This window comes from Labeo rohita, chromosome 18, assembly GCF_022985175.1.
Source record: "Labeo rohita strain BAU-BD-2019 chromosome 18, IGBB_LRoh.1.0, whole genome shotgun sequence".
In the NCBI taxonomy this organism is placed as follows: Eukaryota; Metazoa; Chordata; class Actinopteri; order Cypriniformes; family Cyprinidae; genus Labeo; species Labeo rohita.
In genome coordinates this window covers 30,571,560-30,599,351 of record NC_066886.1, presented here as the reverse complement: position 1 = coordinate 30,599,351, position 27,792 = coordinate 30,571,560, and the positions used below count along the sequence as shown (strand labels likewise).

General features: G+C 35.9%; 1 protein-coding gene across 3 annotated transcripts in view; it reads left to right on the top strand.

Annotated features, from left to right (window-relative positions):
• The window catches only part of nectin1b (nectin cell adhesion molecule 1b), a 242,958-nt gene that overhangs the window by 211,075 nt on the left and 4,091 nt on the right, over nucleotides 1-27,792 (top strand). Inside the window, exon 9 of one of the 3 annotated variants that reach the window (XM_051135295.1) lies at nucleotides 9,721-9,905. The exons of the other annotated variants lie outside the window; for them this stretch is intronic. Within the exon in view, the coding sequence (XP_050991252.1) occupies nucleotides 9,721-9,861 (141 nt within the window). The 3' untranslated portion in view covers nucleotides 9,862-9,905. The remainder of the gene's footprint in view (nucleotides 1-9,720; nucleotides 9,906-27,792) is intronic. 3 annotated transcript variants of the gene reach the window in all.

Below are 27,792 nucleotides of genomic sequence, written 5' to 3'. Positions count from 1 at the left end.
CCTCTGGTCACTCCACACCTAATTTTTTCTTATATAATGGTGGTCTACACCATTCAGGGCAATTAAGGCACTAGTTACCCAGCAACCCTGTGTGGATAGATTGTATGGCTCTACATCGTATTGCATTGTCTTTCTGCCCCCTACCCTCACTTGCAGGCCATGTTATTTGATGCATTTGCTTCTTTATAAGTTTGTGGCTTCAAGAGCCACAATCTCTTGCCTGCTATAGGCTCATTGTTTGTCGCCTTTTGTAGTTTTGTTAGGTTTATTGTGTGTGAAAGTCACATTTGTCAGGTTTGCATTGATGGCATGACATGGCTGTGGAATGATCGGAGTCTCATTGTCATTAAACACAAATGCACTAGCACTGTGCTTGAAGGATGTGGCTTTTGTTTAGACAGTCTTTTGTTGTCTGGGATTTCTTTATTGGTAGAAATATAAAGCATGCTGTAAATGTGTTGCTACCCAAGAGAAAGAATACAGTGTGATGCATCTGCTGCAAACAACAAACAAACATGATTTCCGGTCTCTATCTCTCTCTTTTTTTCTTTTAAACCTTGGACACTTTAATAAAATGGGCAATGTACTGCTGACTTTTTTGTGTAAGTGTGAAGTGTGCAACACCAAACAGAACTGCAGTAATATTAATACAAACATACGGAAGCCCACAGAGGCCGTCTGGTATTATTAGTTTTGCTTTATTCTTGATATAACTTATGAAAAAGTTGATAGAACTTTCTCTGGATAACTCTAAAAATATTTAATGATTACAAGAAAACAAGACAATGATAATACATGACCTCTGTGGGTTTTCATTTGTAGAAACCCCTAACTCCAAATGTAAAGTAAAATATATTACAATATTTAGAATTTTTGCATTTTTTCAATTCATTTGAATATAAAACTCTCCCTCTCTCTCTTTCTCTCTCTCACACACACACACTGGTTTCCATGTTTTATGGGTTCATTCCATAGATGTAATGGTGTTTCTACTGTATAAACTGAATTTTCTATCCCCTTACCCTAACCCTAACTCTAACCCTAAACGTACCCCTCAAACAAAAAAACAGGCATTTTTTTGACATTCAAAAAACGTAATTCTGTATAATTTATAAGCTTGTTTCCTCATGGGGACAACATATATCTAAATTCTAAACCCATTAAAAGTGTGTCTGAAAATGCTCTTATAAGCAACTAGGGAAAACACAACCTAATATACATGTATATGATTTTCTTATATATATATATATATATTTTTTTTTTTATTTTTTTTTTTTTTTTTTTTTTTTTCCTCATCCTTTAAAAACTATTCAAAAACTACTATTACTAAATTTCATCTTGGCATGAGCAGCTTCAGTGAGCTGAAAATGTACTGTTGGTTTATTAGTTAATTCTTGTAGTTAATTCAGTAGTCATTTTTTTTTAAATAATCTACATCAGCCCATATTTATTTATTTATTATTTTATTTTGTTCTGTTCTGTTTATTAAAGCCAAATATGAATCTCAGTTTAAACAATATATTGTACTTGTGAATTTATGTTCAGCTATTGTTTTTAATAGTTACCTTTTAGTTATTTTTGGATCATCAGTCATCAAAGCTCGGTAAATATTGGTCACAGACATGCATATTTACTTTAAATTTCTCCAAGCTGATTACTCACAAAAACTCCCACAGATCATGTTTTCATGCCATACTGTGGCTTATTTTGGTGTATCTAAGTGTGCGAGTTGTTTACTTTTTTTTTTTTTTTTTAAATTAGTCTTCCCATTAACGACATTATATTGTTCATTCAGACTGATTTCATAGCACATCATTTTCAATCACATAACGATGGAGGCATTGTTTAATTTTTTTATTATGAATTTTTTCGTATCCAATTTTTTTGAGGAGACACCGCCTTCCTTGCCTCCTCAGAGGTAACAGACACTGGTAGGTAGGAAGTTAGGTAGATAAGAAGTGAAGAATAGCTGAATAACATAGAGACTTGAGAGTGGGATTTTTAGACTTCAGCCAATAAGCAACCAGCTAGCAATTCCCCAACAACCGTGCAAAAGTGATGTAGCATTGCGGCAACGTGTCATTTTCTCAGTTCTGTTTGGTGTCTGATGCAGTACTTCACCTTTAAGTGCTATTCACATACATGTTCAAGACTCAGCACAAAATAACTCAATCAACATTTAATTAAAAATACACATTTTTCTACACCAACTACAAATCGATACATTGATGTGCTACACAAAAGCCAAGGGAAACCCTTGTAGTAAAATATTGTCGCATTTTAGCAAGAGTATTGAGGTGTTGTGAGTTGCTTGTTTAAAGCATACTGTGGGAATGCAGTGCCCTATACCTCCAACTGCAGTGCGCCTTTATGATGGTGACTGTATACTAGAGGGACTGTGGAGATGATTATACTATGAAACAGCAGGAAACTATTGCTTGTGGTACTGTGAATAAACTGCTATGTGACTGTAGAGACACTGTTCTTATAGCAATGCATGTCTAAGAAAAGATCCGCTGGATTTGTTGTGCTGTATTTAACTTTAACTGTCAAACTCTAATTACGCTAACTACACAACAGTGGATTAGCACATATTCATATGAGAGCATAAAGTGGTGTATTTACTGTATTATAGGATTCAAAGCACTCATCTTTAAAGATTTAATCTAATTCAATGACAACTATTTGTAATACAGCAGTGGTACATATATTATCAGCATGCAGTGAATGATAAAAATACGTTAAATTCTGACACACAATTTAATAAAATTGTCTGTGATGTCAAAATGACAGTGCGGGTGCTTAAGTTCTTAGCTTTCTTGCTAATGAAAAGAGCTGGAGACTAATGAAGGAGCTTTTCTGATCCAGAACGCATGCTCCCAGAGGGGATACACCGCCCCCCCAAAAGCTGACGTGACTGTAATTAGCTTGACTAGCATGTCCATTGTGTTCGCTGGAACGTGCTTTAATCGTTGAAAAGGGCAGAAACATTGCAGAAGTGATTGGTGTGTGGCTGAAAAGCCATTTCAGATGGGGTCTCAAGTAATCAATGTCAAATTCCTTACTTTCATACACCTCACGCCTCAACAGTGGCCCTACAGTCAGGCTGAGGTAACACTTCCTGTTTGCTTTTCACAGACTGTGGCTGCATTCCAATTTTCATACTTTTAAGCATTAAAATATGGACTGGTTTGGGGAAATCACATACTTTGACAGAATCCTGTTAAATTAACTACCTCATAAATAAATAAAAATTTATTTTTTATGTATTTATTTATTTATTTCCTCATCCTTTAAAAAGTATTCAAAAACTACTATTTGTAAATGTCATCTACTACATGGGCAGCTTCAGTGATCTTAAAATTTATCATTGATCTATTAGTTAATTCTTGTAGTTAATTCAGTTTGTCATTTTTTTTAATAATCTATATCAGCCCATAACTGATTTATTTTTTATTTTATTTTATTTTTATTTTTTTCTGTTAGGCCGACTTGTGTTAGAAAAAAAAAGACTTGTATTTTGACAGCTCTTGGAATGCCTTTTTTTTTGTTTGTTTTTGTTTGTTTTTTTTAAGCACAGATGCACGGATACTCCCATTCTCTGTCTTCATTAGTTAACTAAATTAATAAATTAAAATACATAACATTAGTAGGGTACAATGGGGCTAAAGCACCCTGGGGTAAAAGGTGCCTTTGATATTATATTCCTCTAAACCACTAGATGGCAGAAAATGTGGCATAGCACTTTCCAAAGCATCTGCTTTTCAAGATACACAAGCAAATTTGCCTGATTTTGAGGTGATCACGGGCAGCAGCGCAAAGTTAATTCTGTGCTTGCTTGATCTTATATTTCATGTTTTTAAAAACTGTGTAGATTTAAGTAGCAAATGAGAATCGCTAAAATTTTTGAATATATCTTAAGACAAAGGTCTTCTTAATGATTTTCAGTTTTGTTTAAGATAATTAAAACAGCAGTTTTTAAATGACAAAAGAATATGTAAAAGTATGGTTTTTGGCACCCCTGCTTTTGGGGCTGAAAGGCACAATAATTAACATGATAATTAATAGAAGGCTGACTTTTCCATTTGTTGACATGACATTGTTAGATTCAGATGGTAAATATCATATATTATGTTGGGTGTCCATCTTAGAGATACTCACCATATTTGGAATGAAATCATCATATTTAAAAACATGATAATAATCATATCATATAATAAAATATAATTTGTTGTTACTACTGTAAATCTATATTAAATTACTATAAGATCTCCTTCAGTGCTTTCAAAATCTTTACATTTTAAAATGATTTTGTTTCTTTATTTTAAAATGTTTTATATTAACATATTTTAATGACAGTACATTTATTGAACAAAAATAATTATTTTATTTATCAAAATAAGCAGAAAATAGTACAAACTTTCCTAAAGTGATTGTTTTGAACAAGTATTAACTTTATTTTTTTTAAAAAAAACAACATTATTTCAGCTAAAGTATTTGTCTCAATACGGTGTGCCTTTTACTCCACGCTGGTGAGCCTTTTATCCCATGTGTGAACTCATACATTTATATGATTTTTAAACAAAATTAAAGACTTGTATGATTTATTTTCATACAAAATCTGTTGCTCCATAAATGTTCAATACAAGTGTATATATAGTGTATATATTTTTCTGCAATCATACACTTTGTGCGCAGTGAAAAGCACTTTTTTTTTTTTATTAGGGTGTGCCTTTAGCACCGTTGTGCCCTGTTAGTTATGGGTAACATTAGCCCAAAGAACATGCACAGGTGCACACTTTAAAACAAGTTTTAACATACTATGAATTCCATTCAAACGTGAGCAACATTACCTTACTCTGAAGGCTGTTAGAAACTCAACACACAAAGACATCCCTGCCACTTTATAGAACCAATATGTAAAAGCTTTCTGACCCTGCATAGACAGTAACACAAATGACACGTTCAAGGCCCAGAAATGTCGCATAGAAAACAAAAATAATGACTTTATTAAACAATTTCTTCTCTTCCGTGTGAGTCTTTGATGCGCTTTCACTGCATGTGCATTTCTCTGCTTGTAAAACAACACTGGCTCCTGTGTCAGCAGCACCACACGCATGCAAAAAAATTGATTAATAAAGTTGTTATTTTTGTTTTCTTTGTGCAAAAAAAGTATTCTCATAGCTACATAAAATTAAGGTTGAACCACTGATGTCAAATGGACTATTTTAACAATGTCCTTACTACCTTTCTGGGCCTTGAACGTGTCAATTGTGTTGCTGTCTATGCAGAGTCAGAAAGCTCTCGGATTTCATCAAAAAATATCTTCATTTGTATTCCAAAGATAAACAAAGGTCTTATGGGTTTGGAACGACATGTGAGTAATTAATGACAGAATTTTCATTTTTGGGCGAACTATCCCTTTAAGATTGTTGTACCAACAGGTTAATGGGCTTATTCCCCGGTAACATCTCAAACATGACATTCCTTGTCAAAATGAACATGTAAACCAGGGCTATGTGTTCATAAATGGCAAAATGACATCGTCCAGTCGACAACTGCACGTCCTCTACACTAACAGCCTCGTGGTAGGGACAATCGTGGAGGGATTCAGTTGCTCAGGATTGTTTGGGATGACCTTTCGAGTGGCAGTGCCCTTTACGGAAGCAAAAATGGCATTCACAATTCCCTCCGATTTTTCGGGACTCCCTAATCCTCATCTAGCAAACTCTACAGTACGGATAGCGGCTAGGTGAATTGGGATGCAGCCCATGTCTTCCTAAAGCCTCTCGAACCCCAGGGACGGAAAATCAGGGGTAGGTGTAGAGGCAACCCGGCTCTCTGTTCACTTTGTCATCTTAAGCAGAAAGGGCCAGAGAGTCAAACTCACCAGCTCTTGACACTGCACCAAAAGCACAGCACACAAATACCGCAGAGCTCATCTCATCTCCCATTCACAAAGAGCACCGCCCGCAGGAGATACCTCACACACAACGTCCCTTTGCATTACTATCACCGAGACATCAAAACCAATATCTACAGCATCTGTTCACGTACAATGACACCGGCTTACAAACCTAGTGAATTACCGAAGATTACAAGCCCCTTCTTCCACCGCAGCATCGCTCAGATGGGGAGTTTGTCATTTGAATCTGAATAAAACAATTATCTGCTAGATGTTATCATGAACTATGGGATATAAAGAGGATAGGAACTGTCAAAGCAAAAGCGAAAATCCTGCTGCGCCAGAAAACGAAGGGAAAGTAATGATAAAAGAAGATGACAGTTTATGCTCCTAGTTTGAATATAAAGTGCCACCACTGAGAGATTATAGAATTCCACCAGAGTGTTCATTAGCTCCTCGGCAGTGATTGGATAATGGCTGTACAGCCGCCACATTAATGCGGCCTGCGGGTGAAATCCGCCGCATTACTCGAAAATTGTGAATTCTTTTATTACAATTCAACGATTTGTGGCCAGAACAAAGCAGATAATGACCTTTTTATGAGATTCAAGTTGTCTCATAAAAACATTTCATAGGCTAAATCATTTCAAAACATTGCCACCTCATCTTATCCTAATGTTTTTAGTTTCCGCAATTGCTTTGAAGTTTGTCATTTAGTGTGTCCGTTTATTTTGTTTTCACATTATGCTTGTCTTCTTTTATATCAGATTTTATGCTGTTTAAATGGCTGATTGTTTTTGATTGTGGTGCTTTTTTATTATTGTTTTTCAGTGTGTTCTTGATGTATGAAATACATCTTCTACCATTCTGTCTTCTCCTGCTCATGTCTAAAACTTTCTGTCTCCTGTATTTGTTATGTATGTGGCCATCCAATAAGAACTGTATTAATTTCTTCTTTCCAATGCATCCTCTGCAATGAATGGGTGACATCAGAATGAGAGTCCAAACAGCTGATAAAAACAATCACAATTATCCACGAGTGATCCAAACCACTTTAGTCCATTAGTTATATTAAACTGTGAAAAGCTGAGTGTAAGAAACAAAATTGCCATTAAAGGAGTAGTTCACTTACAGAACAAAAAATGTACAGATAATGTACTCACTTGTCATCCAAGATGTTTCTGTCTTTCTTTCTCCAGCCGTAAAGAAATTATGTTTTATGAGGAAAACATTTCAGGAATTATCTCCATATAGGGGACTTCTATGGTGCCCCCAAGTTTGAACTTCTAAAATGCAGTTTAAATGCAGCTTCAAAGGGCTCTAAACAATCCTAGCTGAGGAAAAGGGGTCTTATGTAGTGAAACAATATATATATATATATATATATATATATATATATATATATATAAATATATGTATATACTTTTTAACCTCAAGTGCTTGTCTTGTCTAGCTATGCGTGTACTCTGTGTGTTCTAGTTCAGTACAGTTAGGGAAACGTGCAAAGAAGGTCAGACGCCCTTTACAAAAAAATAAAAAATAAAAAAAATAAAATAAAAAAAAAGTTTTTTGACCTACCCTAACTGTCTTGAGCGGGACTGCACAGAGTACGCATGCACATGGCAAAGCTAGACAAGACAAGAATTTGAGGTTAAAAAGTATTTAAATTATTTTTTTTAGAAAATGACCAATCGTTTCACTAGATAAGACCCTTCTTGCTCAGCTGGGATCGTTTAGAGACATTTAAAGCTGCATTTTGGCAAACTCATGGACACTATAGAAGTCCACTATATGGAGATAATTAATGAAATGTTTTCCTTAAAAAACAATTTCTTTACGACTGAAGAAAGACATGAACATCTTGGATGACAATGGGGTGAGTACATTATCTGTAAATTTTTATTCCGGAAGTGAACTACTCTTTTAAGGTGTTTTAAATTTGAACTGTTATTCCTGGGTAACATCCATAATAATGCTTCCATCTGCTGTTGATCTCTCACATCAAAATCCACCCACATATTTGTTCAGAACTGCTTTGGATTTTCATTTTTTATTTATTTTTGCTTAATAAACAGTGCTTGCTTGGTGCATATCTCTCTTCTGATTCAGACAAGAATCTTTTTTTTTTACTATAGACTGGATTCGTATTTTGGCCAAAAGAAAACTTGTTTTTACAAACATGCAGCCTTTTGCTTCGCAATATGTTAACTGATGGACTGGAGTGATGTGGATTATTGTGATGTTTTTTATCAGCTGTTTGGACTCTCGTTCTGACGACACCCATTCACTGCAGACGATCCATTGGTGAGCAAGTGATAGAATGCATGCTTCATTTCTCCACATTGGTTCCAATAACGAAACAAACTCAACAACATTTTTGATGGCCTAAGAATGAGTAAATTTTCAGCAAATTTTTAATTTCATTTTTGGGTGCTATTCCTTTAAAATTTAACTTTTACTAAACAAAGTAAATATCAAAACAAGTGTAATTCATGTTGCATATGGGGCCGCTGTGTGTCAGTTCACAGATTCACATCGTTGATTGTCATTTGTTCAACCTTGAGGAGCTGTATTTGAGTCCTTGGCCCTTTTGAGCACAGGCTCATGTTTGTTTGTTCTAGCTTGATTGATTTATCGGTTACACGCCGGGCCATCTGTCTTTATATGAAAACATCACCACGTCTGTTTTCTGTGTTATCATTATCATGCTTCATAATGTCTGTCCATTCATCTCATCTCTGCTCTTCCATGTCACTTCACTGGAGGAGTCTCGTCATATTGCCTGAGCTACATGATTTAACAGCTGCAGAGGCAGAAGGTAGTCACAGAGTCAAGATGGTGATACCAACACACAAACAATAAAAGTGTCTGTCACTTACAGAGTAAATATAAATACATTATTAAAGCTTTGATATGAATCACACAATTAAGTGCATGACAATAATTTTATGTTGGTTTCACTATCAGCTCGCTAACCAAATATGTAAGGGTGAATCTCACAAAACCTGGCAAGACCATTCATGCCCTATTTAACTTAAAATAAATTGTAAAGGTAAACATTTAGATTTTTATTTTTATTTTCATGTACACATTTTCTTTCATTATTTCATTTCATATTTTTCACTCCCAAAATTCTCATTGCCATGACTTTAAAATAGTAGATTCTCAGTACTAAAACTGTGCTCTAATTCTCATTATTGTAAAAAGTCACATTATTACAGTATGTTTAATATGTTTTGCTAATATATTAAATAGATATACATTTTATAATATATATTATTTGCAATCAATCAATCAATCAATAATATAATGTGAAAAAAAAAATGTATTTAAGTATTTGTTACTATTTACACAACATCACACAATTTGTTAAAATGTGTCAAATTGCAGTAAATTGCAGTGTATATAATGGGAGTCACCTTTAAGAATAGTAGAAATTACACTAAAATAAAATAAAATAAAATAAAAAATTGTGGAGAAAAATGTGTTTCATAATGCCAAACAAATCGTGTGATTGAAAAAGTTAGTGAGATTCACCCTTATTTTTTTATTATTATTTTTTTTTTAATAAAAAGGCAAAATTGTAAGACTCCTCAGTGATTTATTTATTTATTTATTTATTTATTTATTTTTTTCCTTTTGGTCATTTCACTAACCTGGAGTCTGTGGTCTGTGTTCACTGATTGGAGTGACAGCTCTGTTCTCTCTCTTTCTGTTCTCCTCTACGCTCTCTCTGTCTCTCTGTCTCTCTCTCTCTAACTCTTTCTGTTTGAGCTCCACTCCTCATACATCCTCTCCACCTCTCTTATCTCCAGAACTCTGGTCACAAGGACTGTGATGTCCAGTATGCGGAACTGGATACTGCAGCTTTGGCTTCCTCTCCCAGCCCACGAAGCTCTGTGCACACTGGCGAGGACCTTGTCGAGTACGCAACCATCCAGCCTAGCTCACACTAACGCATGCCATTATAGGCCTTTCCCCCTATGACTCTGGCCTCAAGGTACACAGACTGATGCACTCCTGTGTTTCTTTTCCTCTGTTCGTCCCTCACTCTCTCTCACTAAGCACTGAATTCCCTCTGTGTTTCCTGTTTGTGTCGTCTTTCGTCTGTTGTTGGGGTTTGCCTTTATTTATCTGTTTATCTGCTCTTATGCTGTCCAAAGCTGCCCTCTAAATTAGATAGACATTTTGTTATCATTTAATAAAAATTAAGGTAAATAATAAGTTACACAAAAATAAGCTACAAAACCAAAAAAAAAAAAAAAAAAAAAAAAAAACACTAACATTAACAAACATAGGGTTTTGCATCAGATAAACAATACAAGCAACAACAAAAAAAAAAAGTACAGTATTCAAAAACTTAAACTGTAAAAAGGACAAATGAATGAATTAATGAATATCAGTTTTGTTCTGTTATCTAATGCAATGACAAAATACTGAACATAAAAAACTATATATTTATAGAATATTTGCATTAGATAATGATCTGTCTATCTATCTATCTATCTATCTATCTATACAGTCATGGCCAAAAATGTCGGCACCCTTGCAATTCTGTCCCTAACAGATCAAAAATGGACTGGACAAAATTATTGGCACCTTGTCAAAATTGTAAGAAATAATTGCTTTTCAAGCATGTGATGCTCCCGTAATTTGTATTTAGACACACCTGTGGAAAGTACAGGTGTGGGCAATATAGTAATCACACTAGCAACCAGTAAAATGGAGAAAAGCAGACTCAACCTTTGTGTTGTGTGTCACACTGAGCATGGAGAAAAGAAAAAGTGTAAAGTTGTCTGTGGATTTGAGAGAAAAAAAATTGTAGAAAAACATAGACAATCTCAAGGCTACAAGTCCATCTCCAGAGATTTTAATGTTCCTGTGTCCACTGTGCGCAATATCATCGAGAGGTTTACTGCCCATGACACTGTCGCTAACCTCCCTGGACGTGGACGGAACAGCAAAATTAATGAAAAATTACAACAAAGCATTGTTCTAATGGTGATTAAAGAGCCCCAATTAACTTCCAAACAAATTCAAGCTGATCTACAGACACAGGGTACAACAGTGTCAGCTCGCACTATCCGTCACCATCTGAATGAAAAGGGACGCTATGGTAGGAGACCACTGCTGACACAAAGGCATTAAAAAGCAAGACAGGAGTTTGCCAAAACTTATGTGACAAAACCACAATCTTTCTGGGAGAACGTACTGTGGACAAATGAGAAAAAAGTAGAGCTTTTTGGTAAAGGGAATCATAGCACTGTTTACAGAAAAAGAAATGAGGCCTTCAAAGAAAAGAACACAGTCCCTACAGTCAAACATGGTGGAGGTTCAAAGATGTTTTGGGGTTGCTTTGCTGCTTCTGGCACTGGATGCCTTGACTGTCTGAACAGTATCATGAAATCTGATGATTATCAAAGAATTTTGGGGCGCAACGTAGTGGCCAGTATCAGAAAGCTGCGTCTCCACCAGAGGTCATGGGTCTTTCAGCAGGACAATGACCCGAAACACACTTCAAAAAGCACTCAGAAATGGTTACAAACAAAGCGCTGGAGAGTCCTGAAATGGCCAGCAATGAGTCCAGATGTGTATCCCATAAACACCTGTGGAGAGATCTCAAAACACCAATTGAGAGAAGGCATCCTTCAAATCTGAATGCCCTGGAGTAGTTTGCAAAAGAAGAGTGGTCCAAAATTTCAATAGAGGGGTGTAAGAAACTCATTCATGGTTACAGGATTGTAACTATTGATTTCAGTTATTTTTTCCAAAGGGGGTGATTTTAAAGGTTAAGGGTGCCAATAATTTTGTCCAGTGTTGTTCCAATGCAAACAAAAAAATAAACATGTGAGTACCAAAACATTTGCAACTGCAACAATTTTCTGAGAGAAGGGATGCATTTTCTGACAGAATTGCAAAGGTGCCGATATTTTTGGCTATGACTGTCTATCAGATCAATCAATCATCAGCCAAAATAAACCAGTAGTAAATAAATTTATAATATCCATTACTGGTGTGTTCTGATCAATTTAAAATAAATCAACATTAATGTTTTATTATTATTATTATTATTATTATTATTATTAGAATTATTATTATTATTAGAAGAATAGTGTAGTATATATGAATTTCAGTGTCCACAACAAGAAGTCTGGTATAGTCTGCGTTGTCAGGCATCAGGACTCCAGTCAGGCATGTGTGGTCTGAAGAGTGTGATTTTACAACTGAGATTGATTACATTGCAGCAAATGGTTTATATATTATTCAAGAACTTGATTAAGTGAGGAAAACTGTTTAATGAGAATTAGGAAGAGATATATGAGTGGACATTTGGTTAATTGGAATTGTGATGGCCATATGTTAGATGTGAGTAAATACCAAAGCTTCTAATTAGAATAAATGAGCTACTGTGATTGTGACATGATAACATGTCACCAATGTCAGTTTGATGGGCTAGTCTACCTAAAGGTAATGTGAGTAATCTTCTCTGTGTCAAAAATAAGTCTATCATTGTTTGACAATAGGGACAGCTATAAGGGACACTTTAAAACATTACTTTGTTTGTTTGAGCATTCCAACACAGCAACACTGGCAATGGTATTTTCAAACAGTGTGGGATGGAAATGTATGATTGGTCAACCAATGGAAAATGAAGAGAGTGCTCTGGAAACCTCTGTGAAAACAGTCATTTTTCAACAAAGGATGCATTAAAATGATCAAAAATGGCAGTAATATATAACCTGAGCAGCTAGTCAGTATATTAGAATGATTTCTGAAGGATCATACAACACTGAAGTAATGATGCTGAAAATTCAGCTCCACAGGAAATCATTATATTTAAAATATAGTAAATAGAAAATAGTCACTTTAAACTGTAATACTGTTTCACAATATTACAATTTTTTACTGTATTTTTGATCAGATAAATGGAGCCTTTGTGAGCATAAGAGACTTCTTTCAAATACATCAAAAATCGTACTGACCTCATACTTTTGAACGGTGGTCTATGTATTTTTCATCTTTAACATTTTGCCATTTTGCTCGCTCAGGAGGTTTCAGAAAGTTGTTTTAGTGTTATCTCCACTGTATAAGATAAACACACAAGAGGGTCCGACTTGTGCCTGTTACCATCCCAGCGTGCATGAGATTTCCCATCGGTTCAGAAAAGCATCTCTTCTTCTTTTAGATAATAGCAGCCTAGAGGAAGAAGAAAGAAAGAATGAAAAAAAAATTGCAGTTCTCAGGGGTAAAGTCTGAATGAGTCAGCCTCACTGTTAAAACAAGCAATTAATATCACAGCGTGGAGTTCTCAGAGGGCCACCGCTGGAAACACTGCTGAGCAGAAACATCGTAAAACGAGAACAAAATAACTCAACAAAAGACTTCATTTTATTTTCAAAACGCTGACAGCCTTTCTTAGCCGAAAATGTAAAGTTTGAATGCAAGAGTTCTCCACCATTTGAAAAATCAACAATAGAATTGGTAAATCAACGTTAGCTTCTGCAAAGTGTTTCCACAGAGTGAAGTGACAAACTGTGCATCACCTGAGTGAAGAAAAAAAAATCTATCTATCTATCTATCTATCTATCTATCTATCTATCTATCTATCTATCTACAGCCCCCTATGAAATATTTAATTATTTTTCAAGTAATTCAAATAAGTGCTGTTTAACAGAGATAATTTTTTCAACACTGCATTTCTAAACATAATTTATTTATGAAGCTTGGAGTGATTGTAATACAAATAGAAACAAAATTTTAACTAAGAATAAAAAAAAAAGTCTACAGGTCAAAATTATTAGCCCTCTGATGTTAGTTAATGTTGGATCCCTTTTGCTTGATAACAGCCTTTAGTTGTTTTTTGTACAACCCCAATTCCAGAAAAGTTGGGACGTTGTGTGAAATGCCATAAAATCAAGAATGTGTTATCTGTTCATTCTCTTTACCATTTATTTAACTGAATCAAGTAAAAAAAAACAAACAACAACAACAACAACAACAACAACAACAATAATAATCCAGTAATAGCCAACTTTTAATTTTATTTTGTATATATAACCAAATTTTAATTTTCATGGCTGCAACACACTACATAAAAGTTGAGACAGACGCACATTTAACACTGTGCCATGTGAACTTTCCTTTTAATTACAATATTTAATTGTTTGGGAGTTGAGGATACAATGCTTCAACAAGCAAAATAATAAAAAACAGATGCTCAGTGTTTTTCAGTAGCTGGACTGCAACTTTTAATTTTATTTTGCTGTTGTATATGAGACATGGCTTTGTCTTGATTTTGGACTTCCCATTTTCATCTTGATGGCTGTATGTGTCAACACAATACATGCCATTTCAATGGTACCTTTGCACGTATTCCAGTCACCAATGCCGTGAGACCCCCATACCATGACAGTCGTTTGCATTTGCATCTGTTAACACTGTGCCATGTGAACTTTCGTTCTGAGAACTCGACGTCCATTTTTCCCAGAAACAAGCTGAAACATGGACTCGTCTGACTACAGCACGCATTTTATCGTCTTTTTGACTCTCTGAGATGAGCTGTGGCCCCGAGAGCCCCATGGCATCACTGCATAGAACTGATGTACAGCTTTCTGCTAGAGTAACAGAAAGTGAAGTTGCATTTATTGATGCAGCTGCAGAATGTGTTAAGTAACAGCAGTTTTCCAAAGTACTTCTGAGCCCATGTGGCTATATTTAACACCGCAGCATGATGGTTTCTTATGCAATGCAATCTGAGGGCTAAAAGGTCATGCCATTTCTCTGAATTCCCTGAATCTTTTCACAATATTATGTGTGGTAGTTGGTGAAAGACCTAAATTCTTTGTAATTTTTTTCTATTAAGATGTGATTTTTTTTTTTTTAATTTGTTTGATACTTTTGCCATGAAATTTGGCACAAAGTGATGAGACACAATCCAACTTTGCTTGCAAAAACTGAAATGCTCCTTTTATACCCAAACATTATATCCTCACCTATTTCCGTTTCAAAAGAGTTTAATTTGGATATTCTATAACCTTTTCACTTTTATTTTGCCTTTGTCCCAACTTTTTCAGAGTGTGTTGTAGCCATATCAATCAAAAATTGGTTATATTTACAAAAAAATAAAAGTTGACTGAAACACTGGAATCTTTTTTCTTTGTACTTCAGTCAATTAAATAAGGTTAAAGACAATAAACAGATAACATATTCTTGATTTTATGGCATTTCATGAAACATCCCAACTTTTCTGGATTTGTAATATTTTGTTGAGAATCCTTTGCAGGCAATGATTGCCTTAAGTCTGGAACTCATGGACATCACCAGAGACTGGGTTTCCTCTTTTGTGATGCTTTGCCAGGCCTTTGCTGCAGCTGACTTCAGTTTTTATTTATTTGTTGATCTTTCTGCCTTTAGTTTTGTCATGAGAAAGTGGAATGCATGCTTAATCAATCAAAAGATTGACTTGGCCATTTCAGAATATTTAACGTTTTACCTTCAAAAACTCTTGGGTTGCCTTTGCTGTATGTTTTGGGTCATCGTCCATTTGTACTATGAAGCTCCACCCAATCAGCTTTGCTCCTTTTAGCGGAATCTGTCCAGACAGTATATCCCTATAGACTTCAGAATTCTTCCGGCTGCTTCTGTCTTGTCACGTCAATAATAAGCACCAGTAACCCAGTGCCACTGAAAGCCATGCATGCTCATGCCATCACACTGCTCCACCACGTTTCACAGATGATGTTGTATGCTTTGGATCATGAACTGTTCAAAACCTTCTCCATACTCCATACCAGTCATTCTGGTACAGGTTGATCTTAATTTCAGCCATCCAAAGAATGCTTTTCCAGATGTGGTCTGGCTTTTTTTAGTTGTCTTTTGGCAAAGTCTATTCTATTCTATTCCCTCTGTATTTGGTCTCGTGAAGTCTTCTCTTGATTGAAGACTTTGACAGTGACACGCCTACCTCCTGGAGAGTGTTCTTCACTTGGCTGGATGTTGTGAAATGTTTTTTCTTTACCATGAAGAGGATCATCCAATCATCCACTACTGTTGTCCTCTGTGAACGTCCAGGCCTCTTTATGTTGCAGAGCTTTCTTTCTCAGAGTGTACCAAACTGTTAATTCAGCCACTCCTAATGTTCATGTTATCTCTCTGATGGATTTATTTTGTTTTTGAACCATAACAATTGTCTGTTTTACTTACATGCAGAGCTTTTTTGACTGCATGATGTGTGTTCAGAGCAACAGCTTCCAAATACATGTAGCAATATAGATACGTCTGGGAGAATGATAGCTGAAAGCAAGTGTGGCCAAGCGTGTCATATTATCTGTTTGCGCAGACTGGGTGTGTACACCAAAAAACTCAGAGATTGGTTGTGCGTTGGTTGCAACGTAAATTCCAGACTAGTTCGCCTACCGCAGGTACCTCAGTTTCTTTTCCTTTGTAAAAAGCCACCGAAGCTCCAAAAATTCCTTTCCCGGCCATGTATATTGGTTGGCCACCCAGACGCTGCCTGCTTCACGCAGCCGCAGCAGTTTAAAAATGACCCCAAATGCAGTTTTAAACAAGTCCAGCCAAGGAAGAAGGGTCTTATCTAGCGAAACGATCGTTTTCATAAAAAAAAGTACAATTTAAATACTTTTTAAATCTCAAACTTTTTAATCTTGTATTTTCTCCCTCAACTTCAAAAATCATTTCAAAATCATCCTACATCACTGCAGAAGTACCGACACAGTCTTTGCAAAGTGAACATGCAAAGAAGATCACAGACCTTTAACAAAAAAAGGTAAAACAGTGATAAGACAATTTTAAAGTTGAGGGAGGACATGAGATGGGAGTTGTTCGACATACCCTAACTGTCACGAACTGGGAAAAAAACAGTCCAGGCAGAGTAAGACAAGATGAGCGTTTGACATTAAAAAGTATATAAATTGTATTATTTTTATGAAAATAACTGATCGTTTCACTAGATAAGACCCTTCTTTCTTGGCTGGAATCGTTTACAACCACATTTGGGATCGTTTGAAGCCACATTTAAACTGCATTTTGCAAGTTCAAAATCGGGGCACCATATCAGTCCATTATATGGAGAAAAATGCTGAAATGTTTTCCTCAAAAAACATAATTTCTTTACGGCTGAAGAAAGACATGAGCATCTTGGATAACAAGGGGGTGAGTACATTATATGTCAATCTTTGTTTTGGAAGTGGATTTCTCCTTTAGGTCCATAGTCATTATATAACTGTAACTTGAATATGTTTCGATCAACAGTTAAAAAAAAAAATAAAAATTGTGTTAGTGTCCAAGCATATATGTGTCATGGTTTGTAGTAAACTCAAAAACAAACACAATGATGATAAAGAAACAGTAGTACACACCTGAGCCAAATGACAAATCAGATTAACAACCATGACAACAAACTAAGAAGGATGGTGCAAACTGAAAACAACAACACCCAAACTGATTGTTAACGTGACAATATGGACCTGACTGTATAAACGTACGTGTGTGTGTGTGTATGTTAAAAACATACCATTTTTTGTACTTTTTTTCAAATAATTGTATATGGTCTATATGGTAACCATTTAAGAGACACAGTTTATCAAAAACAATCAATAAATAATTTTCCCACCAAAGTATGTTTTTCTAAAAGCTTAAAAGAGTTTTAGATCAAAATTATCTGAAGCATGTTATTTTCTTTCTCTAGCATTTATGGTATTCATTAGTGTTATGAAAACAGCATTTTAAACCAAGCATTAAAGTCAAAGTTTAATATTGCACTATAAACAAATGTCAGGTTCAGACAGTATGAGGACTGATACTAAACACAGACTGCAACTAATCAATTCTGTCTGTTCAATGACTCAAAGAATTATTCCTGGAGAATAAAACTAGTTGTTGTTTTTTCCAGAGTGAATGCTCTGTATTTTTTTTTTTTAATAAATAAGAAAAGATAATATATAAAGTGATTTTACAGATTTATTTATTTTTTTATTTTATTTTATTTTATTTTGTTTTATTTATTTATTTATTTTTATGATTTCAGTGATTTTTAGGTACATTTTTGACTTTAAATTCCCTGAAACAATATTTAATATTTAACTTGACAATTTAGTTTTGTATTTTATTCAGCAGAAGGAAGCTTTCTTTTTATGAAATTATTATGCAGTACACCTAATCACAAAACTCTTAGCTGTTTTTTATCTGTGCTACCTGTAGCAGAAAGCGGGTAGTAAACAGCATTTTGTTTAGAAGATGAAATGTTTGTGTACTAAAAGTAGTAATTTATCAAATGATGATCGAATGATGGAGAACAGCATCATAGTATGTCAGATCACAGTAGTTTGCTATATCCTCTAAATCTTTCTCTCAGAACTGTGTGACGTGCAAATTGCTTTTAGCACTTATTTTTGGAGTATGTTTGCACTGGATTTGCATAATTCCTTTAGTGAATTGAGTGGTGAAACAATGCAGACTGTGTGTGCTATAAACAATACCATCAGCATTGTTCATAGTGAATTTTCCCCTCAGAGTGCTTTTAATATAAATCTGATTCCTTGAATACATTAGGAAGTCATGGAGTTTCTCTTTTACTTTGTCTTGACTGAGGTGCATTTTCTCTAATTGCTTAAATGATGCAATTACATTTGCTTTGAATTGCAATTTCCAAGTGTTTTTATTTTCCATTAGTACTTATTAACATTAATGAGATTCAATATCATTTGTAATGTCATTCAAGCCCAAATGTGGCCTTTAAAAATGATAATTACCTCTTCAGCTTATTCCTCAAATGTGGCTTTAGCCATTTGACCCACATTACCATAATGATTAATGACTGACATTCCAATATCTGTCATTAGAGACCAAACATGTTTTTATTTCTCATCCTGTCTAAGCAGCAATGATTTAGAGGATTTACAGTCTCAGATGGCAAACTTCTTTCCAGGAGATCTTGTAACGACTTCTGAGTATTGTGCACCAAGCTTTACATATTATTGTGCTGACGTCACACGTATGTGCGTCCCATGGCTTGTTCTTTGTAAATCATGCTTCAGTCAACTTGTTAGTCTCTCTCTCTCTCTCTGTGTAAATGTTTTCACTGAAGACTAAAAGACAGACAATAAAAAGAAACAGAAAAAAGAGAGAAATGTGGCCAAAATTCTGAGAGAAACTCTGGCCAATTATAGATGAGGTGAAACCAAAGACAAGTCCCGAAAAGATGATTCTTTCGAAGACCGTGGCGTATTTTGCAAATGACAGAAATAATATAGTTTAAATAGAATATACCTACAAGTTCAGACTTAATATAATGTTTACAGACAGTTGTTTGTTATTTACAATCAATGTAAATGTATTATAATTTAAATTTATATTAAGTGCACTTAGTTGAAATTAAGACTGATTTTTGACCACTTTAATTAGGACGTCTTTATATGTGCTTTCATAATAATTACTTCTATTTATGGTAAACTAAAATATATTTTACTTTCATTTCTAAAGAAACTTGTAATCATGTATTTAAATATGTTTATTACAAATTTTATTGAAGTTGAAATTTGAAACTTAAATGTAATATTGAATAACACAATGCAGTTAAAATGACAATACTACAACAATAATAGTTATTTAAAGCGTAACATTATATTAAATCATGAGCATCACCCAATTTACCTGATGTTACCCAACGCACAGGAGGACATGAGCTTCACCCAGCGCTTGCAGTTCACCACCTGTTCTCGAAAGGGAGTGGTGGAAACCTTAGGCACATAACCAGGCCAGGGTCTCAAGGTAACGTGAGAATCAGCCAGACCAAACTCTAGGCACTAGGTACAATGAAACAGGAACTGTAGAATCCCAAATTCATCTCGGCAAAAGGGAAAGGCTTTATGCGCCTGGCAAACTGAATCGCATAGCCAAGTCAGACCGTCCGGATAGCCAACAAGACGGGCTGGGTAGCATTTACCATGTCTACAACCTCTGCTCAAGCGGAATCAACGGAGCAGTTACTGGCGCACCCACGGTGGGGCAGCTTGTGGAAAGAAGTGTATCGTCGGAAGCATATCGTCCCGAAGTAGAGACGAGGCAACACTTACCTGATCCTAACGATCCTAACATCTTGCAAGCCCAAAGTTTAAATGGTGACATCATGCCTTGAGTCTAAGTTTGAGGAAACAGTGCATCGCTTACACTCAGAACCCGACACGATAGATCCAGAGATGAAGGAAATTGCTCTTTTATTGAAAAGGTGGGTACCGTTGACCTGGTGGTCAGCAGCGGTGGAGAATGTCGATGTCCTCCAAAGAACAGTTCCTGATATCTCTGGGTGGCCCATCTCAGAGACGCTTTGCGGTATTCCGAAGAGACCTGACGGCACCCCGAGAGGTGGGTTGTGCCCTCTTCCTACGGCCAGCTTGATGCCCCTGCTGAGGGGCTACCTTCTTAGGTTTTTAGGCTTAGTTTTAGGTGAATCACGCCAGGGCGAGATGTGTTTAAGGGCCTCCGTCTGCCTCTAGACTGCCGAGAACTGCTGGGCGAAGTCCTCGACAGTGTCGCAGAAGAGGCCGGCCTGTGAGACGGGGACGTCGAGAAGCGAACTTTGTCAGCGTCATGCATCTCAGCCAGGTCCAGCCAGAGATGGCACTCCTGGACCACCATAGTGGACATCACCTGACCGAGGGCTTACGACAGCTTTCAACATTTGTCTCAAACTCACCACAGCTCTGCACAGTTTAACTCCAACCCTAATCAAACACACCTGATCCAGCTAATCAAGGTCTTCAGGATAAGCAGAAACTTCCAAGCAGGCGTGAGTTGGAGCTGGTTAGAGCTGCGGCCCTTCAGGAATTGAGTTTGAGACCTCTGGCTTACAGACTTTGAACAGGAGGCATGAACCTCCAGGTGGCGGTGTTTTGCGGGCACAGGTGCACCCCAACCACATGCTCCACCTGGGGGACATCAACGTCGAGGGTAGTGAGGAGGGAAGACCTCTAAAGTGGTTGGGCAGTATACAGGGCTTTCCACATTTTGATGAGCTCTTTATGAACCTGTGGGAAGAAAGGCACTGGGAGGGAGCATGGCTGAGAGTCACGTCTGGAGCCCAGAAACCAATCGTTCAGCCTCGAGCGCTTGGGAGAAGGTGGAGAGTCCACCTCCAAATCCAAAGGTCTTGGCCGCCTGGAGGAGCATGGCTTAGCCTTGGACTTCGACTGTGCAGCCCCCGCGGCGGGAGGCTGCTTAGCAGAATATTCAGCTTTTGCAGACAATAGCCCCTCCTCTGATGCAGCAATAGACATCTTATCCTCCTCAAGAGCTCCGAATGAGACGCTGGGCCCGCTGCGGGACGAACATGCTGGCTGCCGTGCCAACATCTGGAAGATCAACAGTGCTACACTGTGCGGAGCTGGACTTCTGTGTGGGCTAGCCCGACGATTCCTGACTGTAAACCTCAGGTCTCCCTTGTCTCTAACCAATGCAGTGCCAGGATTTTTGCAACCCGTGGGACTGGACTGTGTAAAGTGCAAGGGCAGCTTCATAATGAATGAGAGCCATGACCTAAGGTTAGCAATGGGTATGCACTCGCAGTGTGGGCCTGAACCATCCACAAATGCCGTCTTAGCATGCTTATGGCCCAGACATGTAAGACAGCGATCGTGTCCATCATGAGGGGTAAGGAAACTACAGTACTGCACCTAGAAGCACACTATCAAAAAGACATCTCGAAAGACGCTCTCAACAACCGTGTATGCTGTAGGAATTTGCTCTTTTAGCTGGTGTGCCCAGGGGAGGACCACAGCCCTTACCTGTGCTATGGCAGGGCGATCTCTCTGCTGAATGCACAAAATAAGTTTCACAGCTGAGAAACTCCTGCAGTTCAAAATGATTCTTCTTCTTCTAGATTCAGAAGCAGCACTCAAGAAGCGTTCGGCTCCGAAGCAAAAGTTTGAATGAGTGGATGCACGCCACCATCTTATATACCCATATGAATAGGGGAGTGGCTTGGCATGCAAATTCCACTCGCCAGTTCTCATTGGGCTTTTCTTCTAAGCTAAGGTGACTGGGGCTCCCAAGTGAGACCTTATGACGCCAGTCGACGTAACGTTGAACATGACTCACTGAAAGGGAACAGACTGTCTGTACTACAATTTTTAATTTTTATAATTTGAGCAGAATCTTTGTAGTATTTGCTAAACTCCTACTTACATGTTTGCCATTGTTTTCAGCTTATCAGTGATTTTTTTTATTTATTTATTTTTTTCATAGTGAGATCAAGCATGCATGGTTGCCAGGTTGGGAAGATTAAATAAACCACTGGGCAGAAAATGTATCAATTTATGAGATGTGCGATTTATGGGGGACTTAAACTTGACATCTGGCAACTGCAAGCATGATAGCTTGTTACCAATTCAAGGTGAGACAAATGCCAAATTAAAATTAAATGTTATAGAATTTACAGGACCCCCCCTGAAAACGAGATGCATCTTAAGAGGTTTATCCCAAATATTACATTTGTTGCAATGTTTTAGGATAAATAACCAGTGAGCAAATAAAATTGTGATCACGGTTAACATATGATTTATCATGCAGCATTGTGATCAAATCAAAACTAAATATTAAAGATAAATACATTTTTAATACATAATTTAATGGACTTATGATGTATTATGATGATAAATTACTTTCTTCTCATCTTTATATGTTTTAGTCATTATTCTTTGTTAACTTCTTGGTCTTTTGCTTTTTAGTCTAATTTAATTCTCAAAATTAATTTTTAATTTATTTCAGGATAGAGCAGCATATTATAATCTATTGTCTGTAAACTTTATTTTCTCTTCCTTGTGAGAGTGCTGTTCCGAGTGTTGGTGTTGCGTATTTAAACACGCACCACAGTGACCTTTCCAGGCAGAGTGGGCGGCTCTGTGAGTGAGGTAACCAGTAATTAACCTGCTAGTGGAGAGAGACGTCAATATGGGTGAATATGTAGCGAGGATCTAGTAGGTAATCCAGAGAGGTGATGTGTCCTTGCTACTGAGCCGAAGAACAGATGTTCTGAGATGAGAGATGGCTAATGATAACACTAAGTTAATTGCTTAGGTGGTATACTGTCATTCATTAAGATGGTGGGTGCATACTGTAAAACTGCACTGTGAAAAAGTGATTAAGTTTCTTTTGGAATTTGCAGAGATGATCCATACATTCCTGTTATATAACGCATGCATTTGGAACTCTGTGTGTGTGTGTGTCATACTATGCAGTGGAATATTTATTCATGATCTGAAATACTTGTAATGCACACACACCTCAGTTAATAAGAAAATCATGTTTTCCTTAGTAAAGAACTATGACGATCCATGTGGATTTAATTTTACATTAGCTTGCCTATTATCATATCCCAAAACAATATTTTTCAGAAGATTTCCTAATAAGTCACAAGAGATTTCAGAGCAGCGGAATCATTTATCAACATATTTCAACATATTTTTATCTTGTTCAGTTTTAAAAACAGATGTGAGGATTAATATTGCTGATATAGTGAAAATTGTATGTGCCTTTAGTGGTGATTGTTAAGGCTGTATTGTTTTACTTTAAGAGTATTGCTTTTAATTTATTAGATTGACTTATTCTGGATACTGTTTTCTGCCAAGAAATGCCTGTGTCACATTTCACACCAAAATCAAAAGAAAATGAGGAAAAATTAAGCCTATTTAGTAACATTTGCTGTGTAATTTTACATTTGTAAAATGAATAATGGTACATTTGTAATTATTAATGATGCATGGTTTTTTTTTTTTGTTTTGTTTTTTTTTTTTTTTGCAAATACAAAGTTGATGTTAATAATTTACATTTGAGAATCATTTATTTTTAAATGTATTTCTTTCATTTATTTGTATTCAACGTTTTTATCCTCGTTCACACAGATCCACAAAAATGACTAAAAACACTGTTATGCTTGCCAAGCCAGTGTTTGGCAATGTGTCTTTGTGAAGAAACACTAAGCATCTAACATGTCTATTAGACTAAACATATAATGCACATAATGTGCATGATGTCACCATTTTCATGTTTGTACTTTACATGGAGATGATTACAATGATAACGTTTCAAAACGTGGAATACAAGTGTGTTTTCCCCCAGAACACCATTGTCATGTAAATGACAATCGAGACACATAAAAAGTCGTGTAAACGCCCCCTAAAGATGAGGAGAGACACATGCACAGCTGAATCTGCTAACATTCTCAAAACGTCACAGAGGACTTAACCCAGTGCATATTTAGTCACTTTCAAGTCCTTAAATCTTTGAGAAAACCCTTTATGAACTCCTGTTTTTCAGAAGGGCTTTTCTTGAAATGTCCTCCTGGAGTAAGCCGAAGGATATAGAACATTAAGCTATGGCTTAAACATGTTTTCTAATTGGCTGTACAGTGTCTTAGTGGATTCAGTGCAACAGTACGTAGTTAGTTCTGCTTTTCAGACCAGTCAAAGGACAAATAAAGGCATGTTTTCCATTGTCAAAGGAGCCCTCAGAATGACTGACAGATAAACTCTGAATTCCACCTTTTTTAAATGGGGTACAAAAAAGGTCCATTTCAATCAGTACATAGTATTAGAAAGCATTTTCAATCAGCATTGTAACTGGCTTTATGTAGAGCCACTAGAGAGGCCAGAAGGTCAACGTCCTTCTCTAAAGATAGTGAAATAATTGCTTTGGCAAATTCCAAAGTTCTGGAACGTGGCAATGCTGCGATGAGGGAATCATTACATTGTCGAAGGAGATAAAAGAAGCCTATTTAGGTCAAATTCCCCAGGGTGGACTATCTGAGAAACCCTTACTCGCCTACCTCACTGTTGAAGGTATTGGAAAAAAGAAAGGAAGAAAAGGACTTCTTATTCGGCCAGTGATTTTCATTTAGATTAGTGCTGCATTTATGCAGAAGTGAAGTGTCTCTCTGAATCTCACACTGTCTGTAAGGAAGGTGCTGTCAGAATGGTTCACCTCCTCCATCTGTAAACATTGTATTACTTGCGCTTGTTTAAAAAAAAAAAAAAAAAAAAAAAGTTTTTTTTTTTTCCTCTCCAAAAGAAGCAGCTGTTAGTGTTTGTGCATATGTATTGTAGTCCTCTAATATCAGTTCAAACATAGACTTCAAATTGAAGTTTAGTTCCACAGTGTTGTTTGGTAGCTTATTAGTTCAGCTAACATTAAAGCTTCAACGTTTTTCTCTGTTTAATTTCCCCAAGGCAGCAAATGAACCCCTTAGTTCTTATCTGCGCACTGTAAGAGGGAATAAACATCATTTTGTTTTATTCCTAAACCTTTTTTCCCTCTTTGTAACCAGGGGGCTATAGGATCAGTTCCCCCTAAATGAATACTAATTACATTTGATAGTAATTAAAAATCTTTTCCTTATTATTATTATTATTATTATTGTTGTTGTTGTTATTATTATTTTATCTGATGAAGAAAATCTATATTATATATAACTTATTTGTCCTCCAGTATTTAATTATTATTATGTTTATTATTATGATTATTATTATGATTATTATTATTATTATTATTATTATTATTATTTTGGCTTTACCTACAGTTTTAATGAGCAAGACATATGTTTACAAGCAAAAATTGTCTGATAGCTACAGGAATAACTATGCCACAAACGGAAACAAACACAAAAGAAAAAAAAAACATAACATAATGTCCAAGTTGATCTTTTCACTTTTACTTTAAGAACAAACAGCAGCGTTATATATCTAAATAAATTTTATGTTCCACACAAGCAAAGAAAGCCATAAGGGTTTGAAACAACATGAGAGTCAGTGAGCAATAACACAGTGTTTATTCTTGGGTGAACTACCCTTTTAAGTTCTGTTCTTCCCTGCTGGGCACATCTTATGCATTATCAAACAAATGATAATAGGCAAGTCTAAGGCCAAGTAGCTTTTTGTTCTTTGCAGAACTGAAGCCAGTGAATACATTTGTCAATGCTGAGGCAACATAAAGATATTTAACTGTAACTTTGTACTCCAGATCACTTGAAGTCTTTGTGCATCCCACTGATGTAAATGTAATAATGGCTTTCTGTTCTTCAGAAAAAGGTTTTATTTAGTTGAGAAAATATCGAGTGAATAAATATCACCTTAGTAATTCAAGGGGGTCAGTTCCTTTGATTATTTTTTCTGTATAAATCGTACATATTCTTGCAACATAAAATAGCCACTGGCGCAATCCTGTTTCATCTGATAGATGTCTTTATGTTCACACAAAGATGTCTGTGACATCTGATGAATGTGTGAACAGACTCCTTTACACATCCATCTGTCCATTTCCACTCTGAATACTCGTTTGACCTGTCATCTGAACCTCATGTGTCCAGCTTGCGTCTTTCACTGTCAGCTTTGAGAAAAGAAGATGGCCCAGGGGTGAGCCCTGAGGTACATCGTTCAGTGTTTATTTTGAAACTGTTGCTCCTTCCATTACTATACTGCTCACAGAGTGGGAATCATCATTGTCGTAGACGTAAAGATGCTTGAGGATTCTGTGTAAGTCACCTTTCCATTCTACTTTTATTATACTCTTTCTCTCTGGCCCTATTTACACCTGGTGTTAACATTCGTCTGATACTGTACTAAAGACAGGCATAAACGGGGTCCAAAACATTTTGTGATCCAGCCACTCATACCACGTTAAGTAAATACAGTCAATTTTGACTCCACTGGTTGCAATACCAGGTGTAAATATGGCCTCTCTTTCTGTCTCTTTCTGTCTCATTACTTCATTTCCCATTTCACTTTAAATTGTGTCATATTCCGATCGGTTTTCATTCTTGTCATTGCTGTAACTTCTGGCTTTAATAAGAAATTAGCATTGAAGTACTTCTTGGAGGAAGCTAAGTTTAGAATGCCCTTTTTCAACACATAATAGTGTTTTCCAGATTTTGTCAATAATTATAGACTTTCCTGACGAGTTGTCAGGTTGTATTAGAATGGACTACCTGCCTCACTGATTATCCAGCTAACAAGATGTGTTTTATTTCAAGTTTAACTGTACATATGAATAAGCTGTTTGTGTCAGATTATTGTATGTTTCCACTCTGGGCTTCAAATAATGCATTCAGTATATATATATATATATATATATATATATATATATATATTATTTATTTTTTTTAAAAATAGATTGTTGTTCCACTTCAAAATGCTTTAAGAAGTTCACAAAGACATTGTAAAAGTAATCAGTATGATGAACACACATATATAGAGCACATCAAATATGGTAAACAAAGCTGCACCTGCTTGATGCATGAATGCTTATGTATATTTGCAATGCTCTATATATGTGGGTTTTTTTTTTTTTTGTTTGTTTTTTTTTTTGTTTTTTTTTTAAAGCCTAAAACAAAAGCCTGTCTCTTTAGAAGACTTAGATTAAACGGCTTAGTTCATTTGGATTACTTTGACAATGCCTTTATGAACTTTTTGAAGCATCCAATTTAAAATCTCTCAGTTTTTTTTTGTTAAATATCTATCTATCTATCTATCTATCTATCTATCTATATATATATATATATATATATATATATATATATGTATGTATATCCTCATTTGAGCAAAAGATCAATGACAGTCTTATGGGTTTGGAACAACATGATGGTTAATAATTGATGATAAAAGTTTCATTCTTGGGTGAACTATCCCTAGTTGCACATAATCTAAATGAACTAAGTTAATTAAAATCTATAAGATATTCACTGCGTTGCTTAAAATATCAAAAGCTAAATCATCATAAATATATCATTAATGTATTTGTAATATCATGATTCATTTTTAAAAATATATCATATCTATGACTTTATGCTTTGCACAGATTTTGCTAGATAATGTTTCATTGCT